Raw genomic sequence first — 19170 nt, forward strand, 5'->3', positions numbered from 1 at the left:
TCATCTATATGTATATGTATGGCTCAATAAAATATTTGTAAAAAACCGAACCAACCGAACCAAACCGCATTAGTTTGGTTTGGTTTGGATTTTTTTTAAAAGCCAATCGAACCAAACCAAACCGCACGATTTTTTCTCTTGCGGTTCGGATGATTTTTTTCGTCAAAACCGCCCAATCCGCACCGCGAACACCCCTAATAATGATGGTGAATAGCTCCGATGAAGGCGGAGGAGCCCCTACAAGAGACAAGGTGGCACCCATCAAAAGAGGGGAACCCTAAGTTTAGAGAGAGGGAAGATTTTCTCTCTTTAAATATCTAAAGAGGGATTCTGGTTCTTTTTAAGAAAAACTATAACAGAAGGTTACATAAGTACATCTCCGATTCGGAGATACATATCCGAATTAAATTTGAGCATAAAATGGTAGCTCACTCACGAAGAACTCAGATGTGTATATTTTTAATGTGTCCAAAGATATATCTTCGAACAAAATAAAGATATTTTTCAAATTTTTAAAGATGTGGGATGCTCACTAACGATGGAAAGAGTAATCCCCTTAATTTAAGACCAATTCAAATTAAATACCATATTATAGTCTATCAAAAACTCGTGCAGGTCATGCTTTATATATCCAACCATGTGTTAGAAACCATGTGTCAGAAGAGGTGTATTAAGAGTTTCCTATTGTGTTACTGTATTAAGAGTATCCACTTTTTAAAGATGCACCGGGAGAAGAAGCTCGAAAGAGCAAATAGGAAAGAAACTTTTATCACCAAACCATGCCTACAATCATTTAAGGTTAATAAAAACACATGTCTCAATAACTATATCTCATATACTAAAGCCAATATTAAGAATTGTGAAAATTCATAATTTAACACTTGCATTCTACATGTATCGTGCAACACCATAAGAATATAGAATAAGTAATATTCCATACCATATTACTTTTTACAAAAGGGTTGTCCCCTTCTGTTGTTACATGTAGAGAGCATGCTCGTCAGTAATAATACTTATTCACAGAATCTTGGATGAAATCATTACTATCACTTTTGAAGGCCAAAATAATGCACTTTTTAATAGTAAAAAAAGTTATATTTGCAAATACACTGTCTTTACTATAAAGGGTTCAAGTATATATACTTCATTCTCATGCATAATATGCTTTTAGAGTATACTTATTTTTGTAAATTCAGAAGAACTCTTAGAAATATGTACCTGGCCTTATCAATAGAGGTAGATGCTTATTGTCAAGGGCCTAACTCAACACAATACCTATATCTAACTCATGAAAATAAACAGTCACTAATTGCACAACCAAGCGATGGATTCGGTTGCGATAGAAAATAAAACCAATATGCACAAATCAAGAAAACCAGATAGACCATGAGAATTTGAGGATTCACAACTTAATTGGACTGAAATATCACAACAAAAAAAAGGGATTTTTGTGATTTCAACTTTCAGTTGGTGGCGTCAGAGTCGGTCTGGTTTTCATCTTCATCGGTGGAGGAAGCAGGATCATCTGGTATAACTATTAAATCCGAAGAATCTTGTCCACGGCTTATTAGCATCCTTCGATATTGTACAAGCTCGAGCTTGTGGTCAGGTGTGTGCTTTTGATTAAATCGTCCTGGACGCTTTGAACGGTTCTTATAGCAATCACCACAAAGATCAAAACCGATACTTTCTTCACAGTCAGCGCACCTATATCTGTCCCCGATTATTGGGTACATCTGTAGAGACCAGTTAAATACATCAACAAATTGAAAAATTGGAAGCACAAATGGAATTCAACTAAAAAGGGGTGGTCTAATGCCCAAGGCTCCTACCATGTGGAGTCTGAGGAGGGTTTTTAGATTTATAGATGTATGCAGCCTTAACCCTATAGATAGTTCTTATAATTTTGTTAAAAAAAGTGTTTTAGGCCTAACTCGTCCTACGAAACCTGCCCGTAGGATGGGGATTGTCCCCACTTATAAATACATGTTCAGACTATATATTATCCGATGCGGGGCTCTTAATACACACCCCCTCTCGTTTGAGACTGGACATCTCGAACGTGGAAATAAATGGTGGGTGGCCCGATAGCAGGTGGTCCACCGAATCTTAAACTAGACACTTGACACCATATTAAGAAATGTGGTTTAAACAAACCTCACCCTACAAACTGGTTTTGTAGGGTTGAGTTAGGCTAAACCACAATTCTTCTTAACATGGTATCAAAGTCGTTAAACCATACTCTTATTCAATATTAAGAAATGTAGTTTAGGCCTAACTCATCCCTACAAAAGAAGTTTTAGGCTGTGGATTGCCCCCACTTATAAACACATGTTCAAGTCATATATTGTCTGATATTATCTGATGTGAAACTCATTACAAATTTCAATCCAGGTAAAAAAAAGGCACCAACCTCAACATGGCTCCAAAGTTTGCCTTTGCATTATCAAAATAGACTATGAAATAAATATTTCTAAAATCATAATTTATATAGCAGGGATCATCTCAAACCATATTGAACATATGTCTCGTAATTTACTTGTGTAACTGCAGATTATAATTTTAGAGCCAGAGCAGAGTTAGTTAAAATTCCGTTATGCAATAGTGCTATAGCATAGCGGCTATTTGACAAAATTTTATACTAAATAGAAAAAGGCAGAACAATATCGGTAGGATAGTCTAAATACCGCTACGCTATAGCAGCTATTTAACAATATTACTTGACATTGATTATCGGAGTGAATGTTGGTCCAAAACCAGGTATAGTCAAGTCAACAAAGGCAAAGCAGCCACATATTATGAAACAGAGTTTTGACTAAATCCTCCTACTCACATTCCAAACACTGATTTCAACTCTCACCAACCATAACTAGACAAACAGGAAAAATAAAGCAAGTCAACGATTGAATAAAGTAAATGCTATGATAAAGAGATTTTACCCCGCAAAAATCACAACCAACTCCTCTGTGAACCAACAATTCAGGATTAGACCACCAAGATATCTTTTCTCCGCTGTCCTTCGGCAATGAACCTCAGAGAAAAAAATATGAAATAATATCAGAGAAACACCCATTTACATATTGCTGGTCAGTTATTCTAATATTTTCTTTTTGTTTCTATGATAGTTGAGAAAAAGAAATTAATATTTATTTATAAGTCTAAAACGTTTTAGAAAGCATTAGGAGAACTATTAGAAACCTAGGGAAGAAAACTGAGAAAATGAGATAAATTACTGAGAAAGATGAAAATGAAAGAGCATTTAAGTGAATATATGTGTATTATACAGAAGTGTTATGTCATAAAGACATGTAATATACAGCCACCACTACATTGTTTACATTATTTCGAACCCTGTGATGCAATATGACCAGGATCGCTTGAAATGTGTGGCGTGGTCGAACTCTCGGGCTTGAAGTGGTTCGTATGATCACACGCTTTGGGTCATTCATTACGCAATGGTTCTTCCAGAAACAGGTCGGATATTGTGAAAAAACCTGTGTTAGCTAAACACTTCTTTGCTAAAACGCAGACTCTAAAAGTTACAAGAGATTAGAAGACCCTAAATTTGTCTCACTCTCTCGTTTGCGCGCTCGCCTGTCTCTCCCTTCTCCTTTCTTTCACGTGGCCCTAACTTCTTTTGTTTACGGTTTTCTCGTGTACTACATCTATGTTTTTTGTTTCTTTCTGCCTCTCCTTATCTGAACATGTAGTGTAACCTGCAACGGCTTTGAGTGTGTCTTAGGCCTTATGATTTATGTTTTGAGTTACTTATTATGAAGTCCTTCGAGTAAGGTATGAACTTAGTTGAGTTATTTAAGAACTCATGTGTTGGTGGTTATAAATTTTTAATTAACTCAGTTTAAGTCGTGATTTAGAGTTTATTTTAGTTTACGATAGTTTTTATACTTGTGTATTTAAGTATAATTTTTTCTTTCGGTAGGATCTTACTAGCCATGTTAAGATCCTCAAATTATGTTGGAATATTTGCCTATTTACCATTTATCTCTAATTGTTACAGCCATGGTAGACAGAATCGCGATCCAACTCGTAGGATCGGACGATTCTACGATCTTGAAGCACTCTTCCGTGCCGGACTATGGCTGGAATCGGAATTTGGTGGGCGCGGCCAGAATCGCCGCTATTACACGTGAAATCGCCAGAATCGGCGCTTCTGGCCGTTTGTGTTCAATCCCTATAAATCCGCGTTCGCGGGTGGGGTCCGCGACCCGGTTCAAAAAACCCTAAAAGCCCCTAAAAAACGTATCTGTTCTTTTTTTAATTTAAAAAAAACTACTTTTGTGTCCGTATTTAATACGTTTCGATACAAGCAGTATCAGTATCCATCATTAATTGCACATTTTCACATGATTTGTGCAACTTCCCAAATATAGCCCATCATTAATGTAATTTAATTTCCCTTCTAACTTTAAACTCATTTTTAATGCATATTTCTCTCCCCTAATTCACTCCATCTCTCTTATTACTCTCAATAACTACATCAATTCTCACGATAATTCTCTCATAATTACATCAATTTATTTTTTTAAAATTTGTTAATTATTTTTAAATTGTTATTTGCTACTGATTTGAATGTTTTTGTATTGTTTTGAATTGTCTTGAGTTAGTTTAATGAATATTATCTTATGAAATTTCAATTTTTAAAGTAATTTTATTGTTATTTGAAGGTTATTTTATTTTATATTATGTTGTGTCACATGCATAATATTAATCTATATGCAATATATATGAATTTTTAAATTTGGTAGGATCTTACGATCCGTGCTACGATCCCCCGATTCACGATCTTATTACCCCCAACCCGATCTTGCGTAGGATCTCGAGTCTGACTACCTTGGTTACAGCTACTAAGATTCTCTATTATTATTATTCCCCTTGGTTTAAGGAGATAATTAAGTTGTAATCTCTCTATTTAAACTAGTTCATGTCGAGGAATAAATCATCAGAGTATTTACTTATTTTCTCTAATATGGTATCAGCACCTCTAAGTTCACAATCTGGGGAAGAAGACCCAAGTACCGGCTGCAACACAAACGGCGGTGGCCGCTGTAATGGGAACAGAGGTGATGCACTAATAGACTCTAAAGGATGGAAAGCTCAAGATTGAATTACTGTTATATAATATCAGAATGTTGAGTATCAACTTCTTACAATAGCTATAGAATATTAAGACAATGGATGGAGTAATCACTCCTTGCAGTAAGGACAAATACAAGAAATATGAAAACAATACTCCCAAGATGAGAATACCATTACTGGTGTGAGGAAGGTTCTCACTCCCAGTCCCTGCTACCACTCCAATCCAATCCTCCCTTGCATCATGCGTGACCTCCTCCTTTAAACACCTCTCCTTCCCTCATTCCCATGATTCCCTCCACTCCTTGACTGCCTCTTGTGCAGTTAGTTATTCTCTCTGTCCCCACCAGCTCCTCATTTCCTTTTTTACCCCTCCTTCTATACACAAACTTCATAGGCCTATCATGCACACATCACTATTCACAATGGGGACAACGGCAAGTCCGGCACTGGATATGGTGATGGCAACGGCGGTGACAACAATTTCAATACCGGTTTCGATGACCAAGAGAGTTTTATAAACTCTCTAAAAATCAATATCCCCCGGATGAATCGAGTAAACTATAATCAATGGTGTGATCACTGCAAATGCGCATGGCATACAAGGGAGACTTGCTGTAAACTCAATGGAAAGCATATGAACTGGAAGAAGAAAGGTGGTAATGAGGGCGGTGCATTCCAGGCTAGTAGTTCTAGTCAAGGGCAAGAGTCATCCTTAAGTACAATTTCACTCACTTCAGAACAGATGGACAAACTAGTCAAACTCCTCGGGTCATCAGCTCCTTGCTCTATAGCACAAAAAGTACATTTCTGAATGTTAGTCCAAACCACATCTGGATAATAGATTCAGGTGTGCAATTAATCACATGACAGGTGAATTTGCGTTAAGTAGTCAGCAGACTCCGTTGCTCACGCATGTGGGGCCGTGCTTAACTATATACTAGTATATATATTAACTTTTTAGTGCACTCTTAAATAGCATTAAATAAGTTCAAATATTTCAGTTGTATTAACTTTTTAGCAGTTCATTGGTCCGTTGAATTTTACGTATTCTGTTAGAATTTTCATGAATCGGTTTGCAAAAGTACCACGAACCAGTACTCAAGTACCAATTTGTAGTTCTCTAGGGAGGCCAGCGAGTTATGTAACTATGGTTTAGAGAATCCTAAGATATTTGAAGGGTTGTGTTATTCCTCTTTACCGACAATTTCCTATATCAACCATTCATAAGAGCCTACATCTACTGGAGATTATATTCCGTGAGGATGAGCCTAGTTAACAAGCAACACACAATAATATGTTGTGGTAGCAGTGTGAAGGATACTTAATGGCCATGGCCTATTTAATTGAAAAATACCTTCAAGGGTTTCAGACACATAAAATGAACTAATTACTTTCAGAGGGTCCAAAGCACCATCCTATATTAGGGAGCATAAAATAGAACTCTATATTTCAAGAAATAGAGCTCAAGTATCATCTCTTTGTTTGCAGAGTAGCAAATTGAACCTAACTTTACATGCAGCGGGCCCAACCACCATGATCTCGTAAGGTGTTTGCATTGGCATTTTTATAAGTGAGGGAATTTCCTAAGGAACTTCAGTCTAGGAAGAGTTGCAGTTTCAATTAGGAATATGCATTTCAGTTTTTTTCACATTGGATTCCTCTCATATGCTTAAATGAAAGCATAAACATATATATACATTTGCGCCAATGACTTAACTAACAGTAGGTTTCAGACTTATCAAAATATTAAAAAAAAAAAAAAAAAGTAGTAGGCAAAGATACATACAAGATGTGGTCTCAGGTTGGACTTTGATTTGGCCAAGTTGAATTGCATCTCTTCTCTGATTGTACTCTTCTAGAAATTGCTTCTCTAAAAATTGGTCAAGAGCCAAACAAACTTTGGGAAATCCTCTGGGATGTGGACTTTGACAAACTTTACATCTAAGCATTTCAAGAGATAAGTCGGTAATACATGTCTGACAATGTACTGCAGAGAATGAGCGCAAAATGGCATAGAAACATGTTAATGAAGTAATCTGCTATTGATAGCTTTAAAATGCTATTAACAGGATAAAAAAGTAGAGCATCTACCATGACCACAATTAAGAACAACAGGATGAATCAGCAGTTGTTTGCATATTGGACACATTAAATCTGTAACTAATATTTTTGGTTGCTGATTGTGCTCATTTTGAGGCAATCTTTTTCCCTCAACAGAAGTTCCTGTAATTTGAGGTTTCCTGTCAGAAGAGTGTTCAGAAATGATTGCTTCATCTCCTTTATGATTTGCAGACCCTGTTTGCTCCATAATTTCAAAAGATTCTGTGCTGCATGAATTAGATGCCTGATTTATGATAGTAGAGGTAGGCGAATTCCCCGGACAATCACATAAAATTTGAGGGGAGAAGGAATCCATTTCCTCTTCTTCCTCTGAAACATAAGGTAAAATTAGAAATTATGGTGAAACGTTTCACAATCAAAGTATACAAAGGGATTAATTGTCTTTTATAATAACTGTAATTTTATCAGAACACAACACCAGATACTTATATAGATACATATGCTGCGTTTGTGGTTCTAAACACTTATCTGTAGTCAAAAAAATTATCAAAACTAAAAACACCCCTCTATCTTAGTAGGTCTGGAACTTTCCTTTCATTTTGTTGCAATAAAAGCCATATATATTTAAGTTCTGATTGCAAGGGAATATACTAATATTTTATATTCCATAATGACAACAAAACCCAATCAGCAAAGTAGTTAGAAAAAAAGAAGAGTTAATCATATCGGCAAGTTACAACACTTCTAGTAATCCTTTTGCTTATCACGTTTTGGGAGGTGATTATTCAGAGAAAAATGATGGATTGGTAATCAAGGAATCAAAAGCTCTGGAGTCCAAAACCAGAGATCCAATAGGTGTAATCTTAGAGTGGTAGACTGTAATATTACTAGTACATACAACAACAGTGAAAATTCAACCTTTGGTTCAACTTTCGGAGTTTCTTGCATGATGAACAAACCAAAATGTAAAGCTGATGCGCAACTAGAAGCAACAGTGGCGAAACCAATTTACAAAAAAATGAGTTAACGTCATAGTGAAAAACATAGATGGAACAAACCCAAGTAAGAGACCCAGAAGTCAAAAGTGGTCTCAACAGAACTAGGAATGAAAACAAAATTTGAATAGCTGTGCGACAAACAGACGACAAAAGATGTTGCACCCACATGCCTGCAAGAAACTTGTTGGATGATATTCGTGAAAAGCAGCAACTACTCCTATATTGGAAGTGCTCGAGGGAACTATAAAGAAATGTGGTTGGGCCTAACTCAACCCTACAAAACCGGCTTGTAGGGTGAGGATTGCCCCCACTTATAAGGACATGTTCAGACCATATATTGTCCGATGTGGGACTCTTAACACACCCCCTCACGCCCAGGACTAGACAACTGGAGCGTAGAAATAAACGGTGGGTGGCCCGATAGCGAAAACCATAGAAGGTGGTCCACCAGATCTTAAACGAGGCTCTTGATACCATGTAAAGAAATGTGGTTGGGTCTAACTCAACCTTACAAAACCGGCTTGTAGGGTGAGAATTGCCCCCACTTATAAGGACATGTTCAAGCCATATATTGTCCGATGTAGGACTCTTAACAGGAACAGTTGATTGAGGCCTCTGAACCAAACAATGGGGTTTTTTGACACCCAACAACCAAATAAGGGTCAACCTCCTTGATGAAGGGTGAACCTAAAACAAGGATTTCTAAACAAGAAAACAATTCGACCATACTAAGACTCAATAATGAACATTTTATGTATTGGAACGTGGATGACTTGTACAATGCACAATCTATAACATAAGGTTGAACAAATCAAATCCTAATTCCTAAACTTTAAGGACTAGAATCAGCTAAGTAAGGTAGGAGAGAACATAGTATATACTATAAAATAGATATATAAAATCTTAAAAAATATTTCAGCCTAAACAAAGTACTTTTTCTAAATGAATTATTAGCATAAAAACAGGGTTGCCAAATTGTAGCGCTAAAGCGCAATGGAATTTGAATAAATTGCTATTGTTCCGCAATATGCTATTTAGTAAAAGTGTCGTCAAATAAGTGGCTGTAGCATAACAAAATTTAAACAAACCATTATCCTCCACAATCCGCGATTGACACAACAACAACAACAACCAAGCTTATCTCACTAAGTGGGGCCGGCTACAAGAATAACGACCATAGTTCTACCCAACTCGTTAATCTCGAGATCTTTCTTTTAGTTTTTTTAGGTTTTTTAGGTCTTCCTCTACCTCTGGTGATTAATAACACTGCATGAAAATAACAACTGCTACCAACCTTTCAATTAGCTTAAATGCTAGTGAAATATGAAGATATGAATTTACAGAAGAAAACTTTGTGACACATGCTCCAAACTTATATTTGATTATGCTCATGTATAAGCCCTTAGAAAGAGAAACATACCAAGTGTCTGGTTTTCCCTTCTCTTGTAAGCTGCAGGATATGTCTTAAGAAGCAAAAAGTGAAGCATTTCACAGATTGTGGGAAAGTGATGGTATGGATTCCTACAAACTGGACAATGGGATTCGCGCGAACTATTCATCGATTTATGGACACACCAAAAACATGATACATGACCACAAGCTGCATACATGAGAAATAATAATGAAAATTCATCACAATTTACTTAAATTTAGTATTTTCAGAAATGGATTATGTGTCTTACATAGCACAATGGGCTTGTATAAAAGATCCCTGCATTATAAAATTAGTCAAATTCAGTAAGGAGGGTTTGATAAAGTTAATATCGCAGTTTATAGACCAACTTAAACAAACAGTAAACACAATGATAAAAATCAGCTACATCCAATATAGAAAACATAATTAAAAATAAGTTCAAAAGGGTTAAATATGTTCGTAGTCACCATAAAATACCCTCCTGTGAAGTTTAGTCCATACATACAAATTTTCCATTGATTTGTAATCTTTGACATGGAATGGAAGGAAAACCAATTCATAAAGACCAAATAATTCAGTTTTAAATATGTACATAAACTCGACTAAATATCCAATTGCAATATCGAGCAATACACTATACAAGTTAAATCACATACTCGAACAATCTTTAGACAAACTTTACTTACTTCCCGGTCAAACTTCAGATTACCCAAGCCCCTTTCCTCTCAAATCCAAATGACTAAAACCAAAAAAATGAATCTAACTCCTCTAAACTAAGTGTAAACCGATAAAATCAATAGTTGTTATTTCAATTTTCAACAACTACATAATTTGTCATGTACATAAATGTGATTACATTCAAATAACTTATTTTATAAAACTCGATGAAGTATCCAATTGCATTATCGAGCAATACACTATACAAGTGAAACCACATACTCGAACAATCTTTAGACAAACTATACTTACTTCCCGGTCAAACTCCAGATTATCCTAGCCCCCTTCCTCCCAAATCCACACGTCCAAAACCAAAAAAAATGAATCTAACTCCTCGAAAGTAAGCGTAAACCGATAAAACCAATAGATGTTATTTCAATTTTCATCAACTCCATGATTTGATAGCACACATACAGTGATTACAACTACTCTATCCAGTACCATACTTCTAAGTTCTATCCAAATCGTTAATCTCAAGATCACTCTTAACAACTTCTCATAGTTTTTCTAGATCTTCCTCTACCATACTTTAAATTTTAAAATGATTTCCAAACCCTACATTCTTCCTCAATCTAAATTGGATCAAATCATCACCATATCAATCAATTCAATCAACATTCCAATGAAATTTCAGATATCTAAATCATAAATCATTAACATAAACTCAAATTAAATTCAATAAGACAAAATTAAGCAATAAAAATAAACAAAATCACGAAGAACTGAAAGAAACTCACAGGCAAACGCAGCAAACAAAGGATTCATAGATTTCTTGTTGATCGATTACAACAAGCTGCTCATCTTTCAATGCGTTATCGTCCATTCTCTGTGAAATTCAGCAACGAGTTGAGAATGGGTTTAACAACAGATGAAGAAGAACGAACGAGCCAGTGTTGAATCGAACGAACTACGCAACATAAGGTTTTTTTTTTTTATGGTTTAAATTCAGTTTTCATAAAATTGAAATTATTACTTTTTAATTAATTAATTAATAATTGAGATTAATTAAAATTGAGTCATTGAATTACTAGTTTGCAAAAGTCAAGAAAAAAATAAAGTGAGGCAGAACCGACATATTTGACACAGGATTAAAATTTTGATATGATTTTGTTTGATAAAAATAGCAGTTGATTGATAAGTTAGTTGATTGTTTATAATTTATGACTGATGGTCGATGACTGATCGCTTATAGCTTATATCTCGTGATTGATGATTTATAGTTGATAAGTTAATGGATGTATTTGATAAAATTAATGATTTAAATATCCGATAAATTAAAATGACATAAAAGATATTTAATATTTAATTATTTTATTTTAAATTAAAATAAATTATAAAGAGTAGTAGTAGATTTTTGCTAAAACAATAAAGGCAATAAGATAAAAGTGGAAAAAATAGAAGCTATAAGTTATAATACAAAATACTATTTGAAATAGCGTCTAGAAAATAAATTATAATTTAATAAAATAAGTTATAACTCCTGAAAAAAATTATTATCAAATAAATCTTTTATTTTATCCGATGGAAGACATTCAACTTATGGCGGCATCTCCATCTACCCAGTGCAACAAGATTTCGCTCTTCCAAGAGTTGGTATAGGGGCGTTCCAAGCTTTATTGCTCTTTAGATCTACACAATAACCTTAATGGGGAAAACCATCGCATCGACCTCATTCACTACCTGTTATACATGGAGAGGAAACTCTCCTAAGCCTTTGGCTCTTGAAAGTGAATCTTGGAGTACAGGGAGTCATTGACTTACTAATTAGTGTCTACAACCTAGTACACCAACAAACTCGTAATTCAAAACTGATAAAATACTCATAATCAAATAGAACCTTCAATATGCTCCATCAAGGGACATTAATATACGGGAGATAGTCTCCTAAGGCAATTAGGGCGTCACACTAGAGCCATTCCATGTCGGCACAACTACACCACAAAGAGAAGTCCCGAGGTCACCAATTCGCAATTGGCACCGAGAACAAATAACTCCCCTACCCGATTCTAAATAAAGAAGAAGTAGTCATGCTCCTCCTGAGGTTCTCCGTCCTCATCGTTCACTAGCACATCATTCCCAAAGAAGAGAAAGATATAACACAGATGCTCCGACTCTAAAGCGAAAGAAAAACATGTTGTTTATCTGCATCATCGACAAAAGAATCTTGAGGTCTTTGTAGAAACATTTAAAGCTATTGAGCTGCAAATGAACCGAAGATCCAAACAAACATATTGAGCATGTCGATAATATGATGGATTACTATCACACCTAAGGGGCGGTGAAGTGTAAGCTCTTCGCACTAACTTCGATCAGAATTGCGATAATATGGTTCAAAACTCTTTTAAATGAGAGTATAGATTCGTGGAAGGATCTGTGTGATGTCTTCATCCCTTGGTCTTCAGAAGAGATGTCTTCAGATCTTTAGAACTTGTTTAGAAGAACCTTGTCTTCAGCATCTTCAGAACGTGGGACACAGAAGTAAAGCTTTTGAAGGCCTCCAAAGCTTCATTGCAAATTCAGAATCATAAGCTCTTGTACTAACGTTCCATAGAACTGTTGCAGAAGTAGCATTCCAGACTCTTGACTTCCATTGTAACACATCACTAGTATTCTTCCAGAGTGTTAAGTTTAGAACCTAATGACGTCACACACCTTCTTACCAGAGTCAGAACCTGCAAGGAAAAATCCACACACTATAAAGAAACTATTAGTGTATAAAATTGTTCTTTAAGATAACATGTAAGGTTATCATCAAAAATTAAGGGCAGATGCTGAACCAATCTTGTTTTACAAGGTCCTCATGTAAGAGCTCCTGGGTAAGGTAGTATAGTATGAATATTGTCCAGATTTTCCCTGCTTCAATTACACTTACTTCGGTGAACTGTGTGTTGGGATGTTCTAACATTTTTTGGATTACCGTCGGATTCATGTTGGGTCCCTAGGTACTAGCGAGCTTTTCCAGTAAGTCTGCTCTTATGTTTTCTTCACGAGGGATGTGTTTTATTTTGAATTCTTGAAAACCTTTAATGGCCTATTGTATCATCTTCAAGTATTTGGATAACTCGGGGTCCTTGGTTTTGTATTTCCTATGCACCTGGTTGGTTACTAACTAAGAGTCGTTCTTCACTTGAAGATTGGTTTCCCCACTTCCTGTGCTAACTTGATTCTTGCCAATAAAGTCTCATACTCCGCATGATTATTGCTTACTTGGAAATTAAAGCATAATGATTGTTCTAGTAGTAACACTTCGGGCCCTTTAAGGTCGATACCGACCCTGCTTCCCTTGAGATTTAACAATCCTTCCATTGATAGATATCAAATATATATGGGTTCTTCGTCAGCCGAGATGCTAAACTTTACTAAAAACTCTTCCAAAAACTACGATTTTGTGGCGCTTCGCTTGGTGAAAGTTACGTCAAACTGAGACAATTCCACCACCCACGACATCATTCTTCCTTCCAAGTCGGTTTGGTGAAAATTTGTCTTACAGAGTGGTTTGTTTTCACAATGACGACATGTCCTTAAAAGTAGTGTCGTAATTTCCGGGCAATTACTACCACAGTTATGGCTAATTTTTCTATCTTCCGATACCTGGGTTTTGCTCCCTTTATTACTTTACTTACAAAACAAATGGGTTTTTCGCCGTCCTCTCCTTCCTGGACCAGAATGAAACTCAAAGCCTTTTCTGAGACCGAAAAGTATAGAATTAATGGAACTTCCTCTTGGGGGCAAACCAAAATGGGTGGTGCAGCCAAGAATACCTTGAGTTCTTGAAAGGCCTTTTCACATTCATTGGTCAGTTGGAATTTTTATGCATTTATGAGTGTCATAAATAAATGGATCGATTTATCTCTAGAGCAAATGTCATAACCCAAAATTTTCCCATCACAATTTTATACTCAAGCTCATTTTAATATCAGACGCTCAAGACTTGACTGACTATGCTCTCTCCTAAACAATAGCCTCACAACTAAGGTTTTGCTCTTCTCCAAGTAAAATCAGTTTCTGATACCTCAAGTGGACTCTATGGCCTCTCATATGCTGCAAAGGGTCCTCATGCCAAGTTTCAAGCCCTGATTCAAAAGATTGCTCATTCAACAGCTCAAACGGTCCACAGTCGACTAATTTGACCTAAAAGTCAACTATGGTCAAAGTAAAGTCAAAACTCCTGATTTTTTATCAAGATCCTCATATTGAAGTATCATTCACCATTTGATCAAATATTGATCATGGTTCATCAAGGAAAGATCAGAAATAAACAAATCCAAAAGTTTCTAAATTAGGGTTTTCATAGGAGAAAGTCAACTGAACTTTGACCAGCCATAACTTTCACATGGAACATCCAAAATTTTCCATCCAAAGCTCATCTTGAAGGAAATTGAATTCTCTAAAATTTTGTCTCTCACATGCCAAGTCTAAAAATGCTTCATTTGAGAGATATGGACCAAAACATTTCAGGTCCTTTTCAAAAGTCAACAAAAAGACACTTTTTTTCAAAAGGACATAAAAAGAGCATGGAAAATAATTTTGATATGAGACCAAAGACACTGGTTAGAGGACTCTCTAAGGTTTCTAAAAAGTTCTAGAACACTTCCATACCTCAAAAATTGAGAGAGATATGCCTTGTCAAAGTTTGGCTATTTTGGAGGGAAAAATGTGAAAGAATTTGGATATTTTTACAAAGAGGCCCAAGATATTTTGGTTCAAACTTGATCCACAAGTCATCCAAGGACCCAAAATCCAATCCCCATGAATTTTTGATTTTTACATGATTTTATGTGAATTTTTTATCATTTTAAAAAAAAGATAATTAATTTATATAAATCATAAAAATCAAATATTGACTTAAAAGCTCCACTCCAATCAAATATAATCATCCAAAATCACATTTATGATTCAAATTTCGTGCAAATGCAAAGATGAAGGAAAAGATTCATATTTGGACCAAAGTTAGAAGCTTTTTAAACAATATTTCCAATCAAATTTTCCAAGATTGCAAAACAAAGATTCATCAAGATTTTCTTCAATTTTATCAACCCTAATCACACACTTATAAATATCAAATAAGAGCATATCACAAGGGTTGGAGAATTCTGCCCTAAGGAGTCACAAACCCGAGTGCAAGGTTGGAGAAAATTTCAAATACGATTTTGGAATTTGGAGAGGTTTCATAGAGATTCAAAGGTCCCTACACGTTCAATGAAGATTTTTAAAGCTATCCAGATCATCACCATCGTTCGTAGAGTCCAGAATCATCACCAATTGCTCAAGGTTTGCGTGTTCTTAAATTGCTTCGATTTCATAAATTCATGCACCCATACTCAAAAATAATTGCAGATATATGTTTAGTATCTCACATTGATCGATTCTGGAAAGTTTTGAATGATTTGATGCTGTTATGAACATGATGCCATGTTAGGGTTCGAAGCTCCAATTTGGGGTTTTCTTGCACAGGTAAAATTAGGTTTAATAATTACCATAGCCAAGTTCGCAAGCCTCTGACGAATCCATTGGTGGTGGTGCGCCGAATTTTTGTGTCCGATTAGTCCTATTCGCTATTTTCCAGTTTGGTATGTAGGGCCTTTTACAGCGCATCTAGCAAAAAAGCGCTGTAAAAGAACTTTTACAGGTTGACCTCGTGGAGAAGACGACTGCGTGGCGCAGTCTGACTGGTTGGATTTGAAAAAATCTGGCGCGCGAAGTTGGATGTTCCCAGGGTGATCCAATGTGTTATGAAACACGCGCTGTGGTGTTCCCTCGTCATCTCCGCCATCCATTCCATCACAAGATCCATCCAACGTCCCCAGACACGCAGGCGCATCATGTACCACGCTCGTGAGCCACACAGGATCCAGCTAAGTATTTTCCAAATTTTTTTGTTTTTAATTATATAACATAGTTTTATTTTATTTATATATATATATATATATATATATATATATGTATATATATATATATATGTATATATATATATATATATATGTATATATATATATATATATATATATATATATATGTATATATGTATGTATATATGTATGTATATATCAATCTATTTCTTCTTCTTTTTTCTCTTCTAATATTAAGTTTATATATATATTTTATAAAAAACTTTTTTTATATATAATATATTTATTTATTTATTTACTTTATATATTTATATAATATATTTATATAATTAATATGTTTTATTATTTTTTATATTAGTTATATTAATTTTATTTTCACCATTATATATTATATATTTATTTTAATTATACATTTATTTAATTATATATTTCATTTATTTTCTTTTTCTTATTTTATTTATATATTTAATTTTGTATATTATTTCAAAAAATCATATGTATTTTGTTTTTATTCCAAAAATTCCTTAAAAATACCTTTCATGCTCGATTTTATTTTCTCGACCCAATTTAATTAATTAGGTCATCAGACCAATAATTAATTAGATTATTTTCTTTTTCTTTTCAATTTGTACCCTAATCAGGGTTTTCAATGATCGTTCCCTACACTAAAAATACCTGTCTTTATGCCTTTTCAGAATTACTCTTCAAATACCTTCCGACTACGCGCCTTCAAAATCCGAAGCTAAGTATTCAATTTCATTGTTATTGTTTTTAAGTCTATTTTGTTTCCTTAGGGTTACCTTGTGAACTCCGCATACACTCACATCTATTTTCTGCCTTTGCCATTTTTCAGGGTTAGCCCCGAGTTTTCCTCCGACCGCCAACCATGTCAGATCAAATTCAAAGCTAAGTGTTTATTTGTTTTAAATTTCCCTTATCCTCTTATCCTTCTGATTAGGGTTAGTTTTGTTTGCCTCCGAACCGATAATGCACTCACCCTATTTTGCTTTCCATTTTTTTTCACTTTTTCTTCAGGGTTTGTCAATTGCCAAAGCTACGAATATCGGTAACCCTAAACCCTGACCTCAATTATTACTTGTTTCAAACCTATTTGCTTTATTTTATCCCGCTGGTTTCAATTTCCCTCTCCTCCGCTGGTTGCAATTTCCCTTCCCCCATTATCATTGTTAATATTAATTGTTGTGGTTAGTAATTTTAGGGAGTGCAACCCTGAATTAAATTAGAATCACTTAAATATAAGATAAATATCTGAATACTGATCACGTGATTGTTGCACCCACGCACGCTTTTGGGGTAACCTCTTTGTTGCCTGTTGCCTTGTGTTTTTTTGCAGAATATCCAGTCCCTCGAATACGAGGATACCTCAGCCATGTTGCCTCGATTAAGATCATGGTCCCTAATGATGCTGCCTTCGATACACATGATCTCGACCCTCGGAAGTTGCCTACGAAAAGGCTGAGGTATCCTCTGGCTGCCTACGAAAAGGCTATTCTGGTTCTTCCCTTAGACTACCTGCCTCCCTATGGCATGGGACAGTCTTATGGCGAACGAACTCTCAATGACCCTTCAACCTCCAAATGAAAGGCTTCCTGCCCACTTATGGCAAGGATAGACCCTTTCACCCTGAAAGGCTAAAAGGACTCCTTTTTCAAACTATAAGGTAATTGCCCTTAATTGCTTTGCCTTGCTCTAAAAATATTTTTCATATTCTTTCTCATAAACCTTCAAAAGGGATACGCTCATTTACGAGCCAAAGTCCCTATTCTTTTTCTCCTACATTTTTGAAAACAAAGAGCAAAGCAATTAAGAGCCCATGGAAAACCATGGATGCAAAGGGTGCCTTACACCTTCCCTTTGCATAATTACCCCCCGAACTCAGTTTTTCTTTAAAAAGTTTTTTTTCCTGTTCTTTTAGCCTTTCTGATAAATGTGGATAAAATAAAAGTCGGTGGCGACTCTTGCTTAACCGCGACATTTCGATAATAAAGTCAGTTCACCGTATTACAGCAAAACATGAATCTTAATAGGGCAGCTATTCTCCCGGCCATTTGTTGGACCTTCTTCAACATTGTGGGGCTTCTCATGTTGATGATTGTCATACCCCAAAATTTGCCCTCCTCATTTCATCATTCAATAACTCGAGGTTCAAGTGTTTTCTCAAGTCACTCTCTCCTATTCAAAATTAGGGTTTGCACTTTATCGAAAGAGTTTGAATCTCTAAAGCCTAAAATGGATCTCAAGGTGTCACATATGTATCAAAGCATCTCCGTGTCAAAAGTCAAGCTTCAATTCCAATATTTGCTCACTCAATGGCTCAGATGATCAATAATCGACTATGTTGACCTAAAAGTCAACTATAGTCAAAATACAGTCAAACTTCAAGATTCTTGGTCAACATTAAGTATGTGAGGTTATATCCATCATTTGATCAAAGGTTGATCATGATCCATTAATAAAAACTCAGAAATGAACAAATGCAAAGGTTCAAGTTAGGGTTTTTTATAGGAGAAAGTCAACTCAACTTTGACTAGTCATAACTTTCACATGGAGTATCAAAAATTTCCCAACCAAAGCGTATTCTGAAGGAAATTGAATTATCTACAACTTTGTTTCTCACAAGCCAAGGCCAGAAATGCACCATTTGGGAGATACGGTACAAGAGATTATAGGTCCTCGAAAAAAGTCAACAAGAAACACCTTTTGGGTCAAAGCTCCTAACTTGAGCATGGAAGCTTCAATTGAGATGAAACCAAAAAGGTCATTTAGAGGACTCTTTGAGCTTTCTAAAAAGTCCTAGAATGCATTCATATGGTTGATCGCGACTTTACGTGTCTATAAATCTGGTAACTGCAAGTGCACAGTCGTGTCGTGTAGTTTTAAAAGATATCGAATCCACAGGGACTATGAATCGATCTACCGTTATCTAAGGTTACTATGTAAAGCTAGGAGTACTAAAATTTCGATTGTTCCTAAGGGAAAGTGATTGTGAGAAAATAAAGAATAATAATAAAAG

At 35.5% G+C, this 19170-nt stretch overlaps 1 protein-coding gene across 1 annotated transcript; it reads right to left on the minus strand.

Annotated features, from left to right (window-relative positions):
* Window positions 1–1309: 1309 nt before the first annotated feature.
* LOC131601536 (E3 ubiquitin-protein ligase PRT1-like) lies at window positions 1310–11203 on the minus strand. The gene is made up of 7 exons (XM_058873384.1): window positions 11025–11203; window positions 9839–9867; window positions 9577–9756; window positions 7189–7527; window positions 6884–7084; window positions 2940–3031; window positions 1310–1736 (listed from the first exon to the last, which is right to left on the minus strand). Exons 1-7 carry the CDS (start codon window positions 11108–11110, stop codon window positions 1464–1466), a joined length of 1200 nt encoding a protein of 399 aa, XP_058729367.1. The 5' UTR covers window positions 11111–11203; the 3' UTR covers window positions 1310–1463.
* Between the last annotated feature and the right edge of the window lie 7967 nt (window positions 11204–19170).

Source organism: Vicia villosa, linkage group LG5, assembly GCF_029867415.1.
Source record: "Vicia villosa cultivar HV-30 ecotype Madison, WI linkage group LG5, Vvil1.0, whole genome shotgun sequence".
Classification (NCBI taxonomy): domain Eukaryota; kingdom Viridiplantae; phylum Streptophyta; class Magnoliopsida; order Fabales; family Fabaceae; genus Vicia; species Vicia villosa.